Source organism: Chrysemys picta, chromosome 6, assembly GCF_011386835.1.
Source record: "Chrysemys picta bellii isolate R12L10 chromosome 6, ASM1138683v2, whole genome shotgun sequence".
Lineage (NCBI taxonomy): Eukaryota > Metazoa > Chordata > Testudines > Emydidae > Chrysemys > Chrysemys picta.
Genome location: NC_088796.1, coordinates 114,022,937 through 114,035,580, shown reverse-complemented (window position 1 = coordinate 114,035,580; position 12,644 = coordinate 114,022,937). Strand labels below are relative to the sequence as shown.

The 12,644-nt window shown below is 45.8% G+C and overlaps 1 protein-coding gene across 6 annotated transcripts in view; it reads left to right on the top strand.

Annotated features, from left to right (window-relative positions):
* MOB3B (MOB kinase activator 3B) overlaps nucleotides 1–12,644 on the top strand; it is a 145,518-nt gene that overhangs the window by 108,388 nt on the left and 24,486 nt on the right. For 5 of the 6 annotated variants that reach the window (XM_005294753.5, XM_024105658.3, XM_065549678.1 and 2 more), the window contains one exon: nucleotides 7,649–7,851. In XM_005294753.5, the coding sequence (XP_005294810.1) occupies nucleotides 7,649–7,851 (203 nt within the window). Of the gene's footprint in view, nucleotides 1–7,648; nucleotides 7,852–9,161; nucleotides 11,316–12,644 lie in introns of those variants that run through there. The other variant, XM_065549680.1, reaches the window with a different exon arrangement.

The following is a 12,644-nucleotide window of genomic DNA, read 5'->3' as shown; positions in this document are numbered from 1 at the left end:
TTGCTGGCGCTCCTCTTCTCACACAGCACTGAGCCTTGGCTCAGTTTGGAGTTGAATTGAGGCCAGTTAGTTCATCCAAAAGTCCCCCCCACTTTTTTTTCCCAGCAAGTAGCAGCTAGCTCAGAAGTTCCATTGTCATCTTTTTGTTGTTCTGCTTTTTAATATCCATAGCTCAACCATTTAAGCCAGTGCCTTTGCGCTTCCTCTGCCTCCAATATCCTTTGTCTTACATTAAGACAGTAATCTCCTCTTTTGGACTTTATTATATTAAAAAATAGTGTCCAACTGTTTAAATAAATTTTATTTTATTTTTTTTTACTACACAGTGCCAGAAAAGGAAGGGTTGAATTTGAGCTGTGTGTCAGATGGAGGAGAGGGAGGTAAATAGCGTTGTTGGTAAGCCAAGTTAGTGAAAAATGGGGATATACCAAGTCAGAGATCTAAGTGAAATCAATACAAGTGACTCCTGAGAACTAATAGCGATCCACAGCTGGTTTACATCTAAACAATGGGTGCTGCAATGGGATCAAAACATTCAGCCAAATTCTGATCTCACACATCCCAATTTAAATCTGGAGTAACTCCACTGACTACATTAACATCAAAATTAAAAAGTTACTCTGGGTTTACCCCAGTGTAACTGAGCCTATCTTCAAATTTAGGCAGACGCCGAAACCTGGGAGTGTTCATTTTTTTGCTGATTTGGATAAAACAGAGCAGGAAGGCCGTTGACATTTGTTCAGTGTAAAGCCGCAGCCACTGCGTATTTACACTGGTATGTGCCAAATCCTGAGGTCCTACTCAATTGTTCAGCCCTCAGTCAGGCAAAATCCCAAGGAGTAAGGACCTCAGGACTCAGAGCACAATTAATAGCCCATAAAGTAGCAAGAAATATATTTAACATGCTAGCATTACATGTTAACATGCTAAGGATTTAGAGGGAGAGGGTATAGCCATAAAGCCGCTAGATCAGTGGTTCTCAGACTTTTGTACTGGTGACCCCTTTCAAATAGCAAGCCTCTGAATGCGACCCCCCCCTTATAAATTAAAAACATTTTTTATATATTTAACACCATTATAAATGCTGGAGGCAAAGTGGGGTTTGGGGAGGAGGCTGACAACTCGCGACCCCCCCCCCCATGTAATAACCTCACGACCCCCTGAGGGGTCCCAACCCCCAGTTTGAGAACCCCTGCGCTAGATAAAAGCAAGCTTAAGCCAGTGATCTGATCATACTACTGCAAACCAAAAAACAAACCTGTGGCTTGGCAAGTGGAATTCAAATGTTTTCCCTTTCTAATATACAGTGTTGTGAATTCCCTAACTCTCTCGAAAAGGAACAATAATACCAATGTGTTAATCTGTGATGGAAATTGGATGCCTCAGTCCATTTTACATCTACAGTAAGTGCAATGAATTTTGCAGGCAGCCCGATTTCCAGAGGTACTGAGCATCCACAACTGAAGTCCAGAGGAGCTGTAGGTGTTTCGGGGCTGTGAAAATTTAAATTAAATAAATTCTATCTCCTAGAACTGAAAAGGACCTTGAAAGGTTATCAAGTCCAGCCCCCTGCCTTCACTAGTGGGACCAAGTACTGATTTTGCCCCAGATCCCTAAATGGCCCCCTCAAGGATTGAACTCACAACCCTGGGTTTAGCAGGCCAATGCTCAAACCACTGAGCTGTCCCTCCCCCCAAAAATTGGTCTCCTGTAGGTCGTTATGGTAACACTGAACATGTGCAGCCTTGTGGCCTGAGTCTCTACTGCCCTACCCCCTGATTGTCATTTACACCTCTACAAAACGAGTGCAAAGTGCATGTAAAAGGCCACCAACAGGAATTCTCCACTCACACCAGCAGTAGGTTTATACACCCAGTTTGCACATCTGTAAATCGGCACACAGGGTGCAAGGCAGTAGAGAATCAGGCCCTTTGCCTTTGTTGGTTTGATTTATTAAACTAGTGGTAGCTAATTAATAACGGCCTACGAGTTTCTTCCTTCATTTTGACAGTATGCTAGCAATGACATGTCACTCAATCCCAGGGGAAAGGGAACTAATTACTCTCTATTATGGAGCATGTCGAAACAGCAGAACACGGAGCCGTGGAGAATTCACGCTTTATCCATCTGAGCAAACCTATAGTAACACAAATCAGTCCTAGGTGATTTCCTGTTCAGACCTTAACATTTCATAAATATATTTTAAAACATTTTCTTTTGGAGATTCTTGTGTTTTTTTTTTAATTTTTGGAGCACAGCAGTGGGGCAGTCATTCATGGAGTTAGGCAACACTCCAAAGGCTGAAATTTGATCCACCTTATTAGCAAGGGGCTAATTGGTGTCCCCGTCATTTCCTGATATATTGTATTCACTTGGCCTGAGAAGATAAGTAATTGAGATCATTTGAAATAATCATGGCTGTTTTTAAAGGCCCTGGGATAATTCTACCCATTTGGATTCAGTTATTGCTGAGGCAAAACGATACAGTGCCACCTCCTCAAAATCTCAGCTTTGTGGGGTCCGAATTCACAGCTCCAGAACTGCATGCTCTGTGCCCTGGGAGTACAGCACTTTTTACAGATGGATAGCAGTTATGATTGGCTAGACCTATTGTAGCCAGTTCTGTGCCCCCTACCTTTGGCCCCCAGGGCGTGTGTGCGCATGCGTGCCAGAAGTGGAGTAAAGGATTGTGATCCTTGGCAACTGCCACAGGCTGCTGGCCTTTTTAAAATGTTATTTACATCCCTAATCAGCAGGTGTTTTGGCTTTCAACTGGTCTAAGATGGTGGGGAGTGGAAAGGTGATGTGGAAACCCCTCCTCAGCTGTGACAGCTGTCAACTCAGCAGAGCTAAGGATTGAGCATCATGGATACATTTTATTAGGTGCGTGGGAAATTATAATGGGAGGTAAGGGAGCTCTCCACCTCCACCACCTTGCAGAATCCGGCTTTATCTCTCATTCCCAATCCCTAGATCTCTACCATTTTTGCCGCCCCCCAAGCAAAAAAAAAAAAAAAAAAAAAAGATACCCGAACTGCTGAAGCAAAAAAAAAGCCGCTCGGAGACTGTGCCGCCCCAAGAATAGACGGAATGCCGCCCCTTAGCATGTGCCTCCCCAGGCATGTGCTTCCTCCACTGGTGCCTGGAGCCGGCCCTGGCTCTCTCACTTGTGGTGATGGGTTTTTTTTTTCATGAACATCGATGTGAACCATTCCTGTCTTGCCAAATTTGGTGCTGGGCGGATGGAAGCATGAGACAAAATATGGAGGACTTCACTGGTGGTCTTGTTTGCCATTGAATTAATGCAGCTAGATCTTGTTAATTGAGGTTTATCCACAGCCTGGGGATAAACATGACATTTTGACAAATGATTTGGATTAACCATTTCTGAGTCTAAGTCATCAATGCATATGGTAGGAAGGGAATATGTTCTAGTGGTCACAGCAGTGGATTAGGTGACAAGATCCCTTCTAGGTTCTATTCCTGAGAGTACTGGATATTAGCCTCATTCTGTGGCCTTGGACAAGATACTTAAACTCGTCTGCTCCCCTTGTTCATGTGACATGCAGGGTAACAGATGGGCATTAATTTACACAGCGAAGGGCCAGAGAAGGTGGCTGTGGAGGGAAAACGCAGCTATGCAACCATAACGTAGACTACATAGCCGCTGTTAAGAGCTTCATGTAAATAGCTGCATTCACCAGGTTTTTTGAGTTCTGCGAAACCTTGGAGCTATACTGCATGTTCTTGAGCACCGTCTAATGGCACTGTATCTATTAACTATTTACACCTCCACCAAGATAGAGCTCTCTTGTAACAGCTGCCACCAACTCCTCTCCATTTACATGAATGAGAAATGCTGCAAACACTAGGCTGAGTGTCTGGCAGAAGCGGAGAAGGACTTGGGGTGCAGCCACTTTATGCTGTTTTCCAAGGTAGTAGAAATAAGGTGCAATTTCCCCTGTAAATTAATGCTGACTACAGCAGCATTAACTAACATGGAGCAGCCTGTGCATTGGGATTCAAGCATTTGAAAATGGCTCAAGTTGTTCTGGGTTCTCAGTATGACTTGATGAGTTGCTACAGACCAGGGCCTGGCATTATGAGCTCCATCAGAAGGGAATTAGTCCACCCCTTTCTCTTGTCAAACAGTGGATTGGCTGGCAATGTGCCTTCATAGGTTTCCTGCAGGATGTCTATATTTTTCCCATCTGTTCAGTGGATTTATGTGGCCATGTCCCTTCTCCCTCCACGAGCTTGGAATTTGCTCTTGTAGGAGTGGTTTCTGCTTTCTGGATTTGATCTTATCTTTGTTCTTATCTTTGTTCTCTTCCGTACTTATTTATTTGGCAGTCCTTCGCCTCTATGTGCCTCGATTTACTCAGCTGTAAAGTTGGGATAATATACTTTCTTGTTTTAAAGGAGACGAACAGATGCTTTCAACTAATATTAAATGTAAGTAGGTGGCAACGTTACTGAGAGTGCTGTCTGGACACTGGTGTTTGGAAGTGGAGGGGGGAGATCCTGAACATGGGCTTTTCCCTATTTGGTTTTGTCAACCTGGTGTTTGAGTTACTTATAGAGAAGACATATTTTGTATCACCAAACATTTAAAAAGGAGTAAATCTCCTTATATAAATGCCTGGTTGGTTTCTCACTGCCCAGATGAATCATTTGGTAATATATTATGCAAAGGAAAAAGATTAGTGTTTTCTCCCTTTTTGAAATAATTTGTAACATATACAGCTGCTGCCTTCACATCAATTGCTGCATTGTATAAGTTCAAGTGTAACTGTAAAACACTTCAGAAGGGGTATAAAGGAATAGTAAGGAAAGCTCTATCGCAGTTGGAACAAAAGACTGTGAGGGGAGCTGCGGAGTATCTAATTACAGCTGTGCAAAACCTTCATGACACAAGCCCAGGTGAGTGTTCACCTGGTGTTGACTTTCATTCTGAACTTGAAACTTGGGCCAAGCATTTGTGACCCGTTAGAGGGAACCTGTATCAAGTTTCAGATGAACTCAGGCCAAGTTTGAAATGAACCTGGCCAGTGGGTGATATCTCTGCAAAACATGGTGAATATAACTTTTGCTGTTGGATCTGATCAAACCCCAGAATCCAAGCAAAAATCAGGAGGGCGCACAATGCTATGCAAAGTGACTATGTGATAAAGTTCACACTAAAACACTTTGCAAAGCTGGCTCTAGGTCAGAATTTTAGATGGGGTGCTAGTAAATTGTTTTATCTCTATATCTGCTCATTAAGGACCTGATCCTGTGAAGAGCTAAAGGCCTTCAACTTTACAGAAGTCCAATGACAATTGAAGATACAGAGCACTTTGCAAGATCAGGTTTCATTTAAGAGAATTTTGAAGTGCTCTTCAGTGCTGTGTTGTGGATGTCTGACTGTTCCCTTGCCAGTAGCAGCAGCAATGCTTGCTTTGGAGTGTGCGCCTGTTCATTACAGTGCATGGGACACTGGGACAGCTGCCCCAAATGTATAAGAGACATTCTATTAAAATAACAATTGTAAAAGGTGCATAGAATAGGGATGAAGATTAAAAAGTGACTGGAGCAGTCTCTTCCACCTTAGACTTTGTATAAAGATGGCAACACAGTCAATGAGATCCATCCCCTGGAACCAAGCTCATCATGTGCATCATGGGCTTAATCTCATAGCACGAGGAACGGTAGTCCTGGAGCTGAAAATGATCTGTGTAAGGGCATGGCTACACTTGCAGATGTAGAGCGCTTTGAGTTAAACCAGCCTTCATAGAGCGCAGTAGGGAAAGCGCTGTAGTCTGTCCACACTGACAGCTGACAGCGCACTGGCGTGGCCACATTAGCAGCTCTTGCAACAGCCACAGAGAGCAGTGCATTGTGGTAGCTATCCCAGCATGCAAGTGGCTGCAACATGCTTTTCAAATGGGGGTGGGGGGTGGAGTGTGACAGGGTGTGTGTTGTGTGTATGTGAGGGGGGAGAGAGAGTGGGTTTTTGGGGAGCTGAGAGCATGTCAGCATGCTGTCTTGTAAGTTCAGACAGCAGCAGACCCCCACCCCCCCGCCCCTCTCTCTCTCACACAGCATTCCACACTAATGGTTGCTTTGTCCCGGAGCAGATAAGCAGCCAGCTGTCAAACGGAGCTTTCAAAGGGCATATCCAAAACAATGACAGGAGTGGCCACTTGACTTACGGGGATTATGGGACGTTTCCGGAGGCCAATCAGAGCGCAATAATGCAACACCTCGTTCACACTGGTGCTGCGGTGCTCCAGCGGGGGCGCAGCAAACGTTCTTCCACTCGCCGAGGTGGAGTACCAGCAGCGCTGGAGCCGCCGAGTCAGAGCGCTCTACGTGCCTTGCCAGTGTGGACGGGGAGTGAGCTAGTGGGCCCGGGGCTCCTTTAATGCACTGTAACTCGCAAGTGTAGCCAAGCCCTAAGCAAGATGGTACACTTGGGAATCAGATTCATACTCGTGGACATTAAGTGTCTGGCTCTGCCCCCCTTAAAGTAAATGGCAAGGCCCTCATTGTTGTCTGTGGGACCAGTACCAGTGCCTATGATCTTGATCCAGCAAAGCACTTAAGCTCATGATCACTTTTAAACGTGAGTGTGGCGGGACAACCACTCACTGGCACGGCGCCTCCTGCTGGTTGTCCAGGGAATTAGCTCTTTTCCAGTTCCAGAGCACCCTCTGCTGTCTGATGTCTCGACTGCCGCTGGCCCCCATGTCCCTCCCGGACCCTGGTACCCTTTACCCAGGGGTTCTGCCCACCGCAGTACTCCCTCTGTCTGAGTCTCCCCTCCCAGGGGAACCCCCAACCCCCTTTCCCCACCTTGCCTCAGTGGCTACCGCCCGTCTCCATTTAGCCTCCGGTCCCAGGGGCCGACGGCAGTCTGTAAACCACTCGTCATCTGCAAGGGAGGTTGAACCAGCTGCTTCTGCCTATATCTGGGCTGCCCTAGTACTCTTGTGGGCCCTTCACTCGGCTTGCAGCCTGGAGCTTTGCTAGGCTGGAGCTCCCCAGCTCCCTCTGCCCTTCCCCAGCACTGCTCCACCCTAGATACCCTTCTCAGCTTCCCAGGCAGCCAGGTCCTTCTCTCTCAAAAGGCTAAAGAGAGTGTCTTCTCAGCCTCTGGCTCTCAGCCCTCTTATAGGGCTAGCCATGGCCTGATTGGGGCGTGGTCTCACCTGTGGCTGCTTCCCCAATCAGCCTTTCTTTTCCCAGCTGTAGCCCTCTCCAGGTCTGTTTTAACCCCTCTGGGCAGGAGCGGGGTGGCCACCCCACTACAGTGAGTGATCACAGTACCGTAGGTAAAAAGATAAGCACAGGCATAAATAGAGCCCTGCAAATCTGCAGATATCCACTTTGGATCTGCAGATGCAGATATCCATGGACCATGTTTGCGACTCATGGATGGATGAGGATCCAAATTTTATATCTAGAGCCCTGCAAATCTGCGGATATCCGCTTTATATCCACAGACCATATATGCGGATTGGATGCAGATACAAATTTTGTATGTGCACAGGGCTCTAGGCATAAGTGCTTTGCTGGATTGGAGCCTATGTCTGAATCTTCAGAACTCCCTTTCAGAAAGCAGTGATCTAATCTAAAGCAATTATCCTACCTTCTTTGTTCACAGGTGTTCCCTTTCCAAAGAACTTCCTTCAGATCTGCAAGAAGATCCTGTGCAGGCTGTTCCGGGTATTCGTTCACGTCTACATTCATCACTTCGACCGCATCATCATCATGGGAGCTGAGGCCCACGTCAATACCTGTTACAAGCACTTTTATTACTTTGTAACAGAGCTCAACGTCATAGACCGCAAGGAGCTAGAGCCTTTGGTAAGTGGTAATCTACAGCCTAACGTGGTGGAGAATTCTCCTTTTTCTTTCCCTTAATTGAGCCTTTTCCAAACCTGTCACAGTTGATCTCCACTAGGAATGAAATGTCTGTGTTTCAAGACAGACCATTTAAATAAATGAACTCATGCCTCTGCAATAGGCCAATTCCCTCTACTGCAGCATTTACAATTGGGGAAATAGTAAGAATAGAGTGCAGGATGAGGGAGGGGAGGGCGGAGGTGACCTGTATAATAATATGTCGGTGCTTGTGAAAGTAGTGGGTGTGCTGCACTTGGATTTATTCACTTTCAGTCAGAGATTCAGACAAAACCAGACACTTCCCTTGACTTAGGAGACTTGGCTCTAGATAGATCAATGTTTAACTTATTGTCTCCAAAGATGAGATTCCAGAAATGGGACATACTTTCACTATTTCCTGAAGGTTTAAAAACATCTTTGAGAGGAGAGGGAAGGTTCAATTTGGAAAGGGGTTCTCTGTGCAAACGTTAGCACTGGGCCCGGGGGCACCTTTAGAATGGATGGGGCTCAGGGTTCTCCACAAGTCCGAAGTCGCAATTCTGTATCCTACAAGTTATTAAGGAAGCGTTGGCACTTTTCTGCTTTTTTTAATGGTTAAATGCACATTACGAGCATGGCTGACCAGAAATGCGTCCCTGTGTGTGTAAAAAGCAGACACTTGCCTCTGTGTCTTTCTCTCTGTGTGTCTGCATGCACATGTGCAAAAAGTAGATGCCTTTGTGTGTAAAGCAGATGCCTCTGTTTGTGTGTGGAGGAAGGGTTATGTGTTTATCTTGACTGGAGCAGGAAATGTGGAGTGACACAAAGGAGACGAGAGTTTACCAATGGTCCCCAGAAAGGAATGACCAGTTAAGAAATTTCCTTTTAGGATATCAATTAATCCACAACATCCCTTTGTTGTAGGTACCTGTTATGCCAATGTTACAGATGGGAAAACTTAAGCATAGAGGGGATGATTCTCTGTTGCACTGTGGCCCCTTTACACCACACCGGCAGTAGAAAGGGGCCTTAAAGGGATGAAAAGAGGCCCTTGAGGATACGGCTACAGAAAAGAGGGCATAGAGATGCTAAAGCAGCTCTACCTCATCCCCCATCTCTGTGCCCAGCCTGGGGACATGTCAGAGGCAGGAGATATGAGAGGTAGACCAGAGCGTGTTTGGAGAACACTGCTCCACAAGTTAGAGCAGCCCTGAGGTCTGTGCTGGCCCCAGAATACAGAGAGAGTAAAGACGGTTTCAGTTGGTAACCCCCTTATTCCTGAATTTGGCCAGAGTGACGAAGCAGCTTGCCCAAGTCCAGAGTGAGTCCGTTGCAGAGCGAGGAATGGAATCCAGCTGGTGATATGTCCATTGTGTGCAAATCCTCGTGCATTCCAGCAATCTGCTCCTGGGAATGGAAATTCTATTTAGAATTCTGATGGAATTCAGCAGCTTCAAAGAGGTTATGTCCCTGACCTGCATCAGGAAGTACCATGTCAGCAGGCTGATGGAGCCCCACCTGCTCTCGCTGCCTCGCTTCCAGAATCTTCTTGGCAACCATCAGCCTAGACCACAGCATGGAAATGCATAAAAACATATGTCTGTATCTTCCTCTTCTTCTGGGCAGAGAGGAGGGAACTGATTGCCAAAGTGAACACAGACATGACTAATCATCTCAAACGTTAATGCAACTGCTAAGGATGAGCTGTGCCCCAGCAAGTTCACCGTTGCAGGAAATGAGCCAAAATTATCCCACTAAATTAGAAAATGGGCCAAGCTCTGATTAAATAAACCGATTGCCATGCGCTCTCTAAACCAAAAGCCGGCTGATGAATCAAAGTATTTTTGAAAAAGAGAAACAACTCCAAATGCTGGTACTGGATTAATAATAATAAAGCTGACAAAGACTAGCCTGGAGGCAGGATGATGGCTTTTTAAAATGGGGCTTATCTGGCTTTTAAATCCCAGTACAGCAATTGTAAAATCAAAGAGCAAATTGGGATTGTACATAGATGATTTCCTTTAGGCAGTTACCTGATTAGTTCTTGAGTCAACCAAAAGATGGGGGCTGTATTTTTAAGCCTTACTGATTAGTGGGTCATTCCCCTCCACCTCCGACACCTGGTTATTTTGACAGAGTTCTAAAAGTTCTTTGTCCCATGTGGCAAAAGGGAGAGCTGACTCACTTGCTAGCACTGCAGGCAGTTCTAAGGAGAAATACAAGGACAGATGATTGAATCCTAGAGAAAGTCTTTGAAAACGTGCCCTTCAGAACAGCTGATAAGCAGGACACCCTGAGACATTACTGTAAATATTTTGAAATTTAAATTTGATTCTTGGTAAAAATTCTAATGGGACTCCAGAGAGATTGCAATATACTGACCAGCCCTGTTGCATGTATAATGCCTCACTCCTGATGCTTGTTCTCTTTTCCTGCAGCGAACCAAGTGCCATTCGTAATAAATAATAGGTAACTGTATAGTACGTTACATCTTTAGAGTGACTTACAGACGTTAATTTGAGTCATTCATGGTCTTGTGGTTCAAGCCCAATCTTGTTAAATGAATTGCACTCTGTTGCCACAGATTTCCTGTGTGACATTGGGGAAGCCAATTAACATCTCTATCATCAGTTCCTCATCTATAAAACCGATATAATAATACCAGCTTTACAGGGGTGTTATGAGGCTAAATTCATGAATGCTTGCAAAATGTTTTGTGCTCCTTGAATGGAAGGTACTGTAGAAGTGCAAAATGCCATAGTGGCTGTTGTATGACAATTATCCCCTCTTCCTCCACAGAGGAGACCCTGAAACTGGCACTTGAGCCTTCAGCTCAAGTTAGCTCTGTTGACATCCAAAAAAAGTATGAAAAACTGTTGGCCTTTTAGCGAGGCCTTTTTGGATTTGCTTTCTAGCCAGTTTAGGTGCTTCCACCAGTATCAAATTGAAATGTATAAACACAGACTACATCTATACTACTGCTTATGTTGGCATAACTTATGTCACTTGGGTGTGAATAAATCAACCCCCAAGCGACATAAGGTACACGAATATAAGCGCCAGTGTGGACAGCGCTATGTTGGTGGGAGAGCTTCTCACTTGTGCTCCTGAAAACTCTCCTGTCTAGGGATTAGTGTGGCTGGAGCAGGGTCTCCTAAAAAAAAATTAGTGCTCTAGATGGCTGCCTACAAGAATTATATCTAATGCCAGCCCTGTACCTCAAGATGTTTTCCCTTGGAGGACAGTGGGAGTTGCACATGGTAAAAACACCTTAAAATGGTGAGCTGTAGTAAGAGTGTCAGTTCAGTCACTTTCTAGCTGTCAGATGTAGATGCTGTGAGCTTTGAGGGTCTGTTGCCACTACGTTGCATTTTGTTGGATAACAGTGACTTGGGAGTGCAATAAAATCTGTTCCTGAAAAGCCATGACATCTGAGCACAGTCCTTGATGCACTGCAGTGTTTTGGTTTTTTTTAACTCAATACATTGAGCTGGCCTGCAACTTACAGGCAGGGCAGGCTCCTGCTCTTTAGATTTATTAGCATTTTTAAAGGAATTTGTTTTAAATGGTGGGAGTTTGAGGCTAAATTTAGCTTCAGAATATGGTGGAGTTCATCTGAAGGAACAAGGATCACAAAGGCAGAAGAGTTTTTAAAAGCACACTTTCTGGTTCCTGAACATTACTGATTAACATGCAGTTACATTAGATCTCATTAAGAGGAGAGATGAATCAAAAAATATACCTAGTCTCCTTGCTGTAGAATCCTGTGCAAGGTCCCAGAGAGGGTGAGAACATACGCTGGGATTGGGTACCCAAAGTGTACTTTGAAACCAGGGTTTTAATCTAAAGGTTCAGGTTACCTGAGCAAAACTACTCAAGTTTTCCATTGGCACAATGTCATAGAGCTGTGTGCAGATCCAGGGCTCCCGTGAGTTCCTGCATTACAAGTTAGACTAGAGCAGGGATCGGCAACCTTTGGCTCACGGCCCGCCAGAGTAAGCCCCCTGGCAGGCTGGGCCGGTTTGTTTACCTGCTGCGTCTGCAGGTTCGGCCGATCGCGGCTCCCACTGGCCGCGGTTCGCTGCTCCAGGCCAATGGGGGCTGCGGGAAGCGGCACAGGCTGAGGGATGTGCTGGCTGCGGCTTCCCGCAGCCCCCATTGGCCTGGAGCGGCAAACTGCGGCCGGTGGGAGCCGTGATCGGCCGAACCTGCGGAAGTGGCAGGTGAGCAAACTGGCCTGGCCTGCCAGGGGCTCACCCCGGCGGGCCGTGTGCCAAAGGTTGCCGATCCCTGCACTAGAGGTTTCATGGGAGTGATGGTGGGGCAGTCCTGCAAAATGCCAGGGGATGAACAAAGTGATTCTTCCGCCCCTGCTAGCTCTGATTCTCCCATCATGTGCTAGGAGCTGGGAAATCCCAGCACACACATGAGCTTATATTAAAATCTAGATAAAATTGTATTGAAATGTAAACATACCTATACCGGTGCTGGGCAACCTATCGGCCATAGATAGCAGTATATTTCAGTGTGCGTATTCTTCTGTTTTAATAAGTATAGCAATGTTTTACATAATGCTTTTCATACAGGCCAGGACTATGCTACAATGTTTGGTGGCATGACTGTGTCACTCAGGTGTGAAAAAAATCCACACCCTTTGTCCAACATAGCTATGCCAGCAAAACCCTGTAGGTAGACACAGCTATATTGGCAACAGGGCCGGCTCCAGGCACCAGTTTGGCAAGCAGGTGCTTGGGGCGGCCACTCCGGAGAGGGGC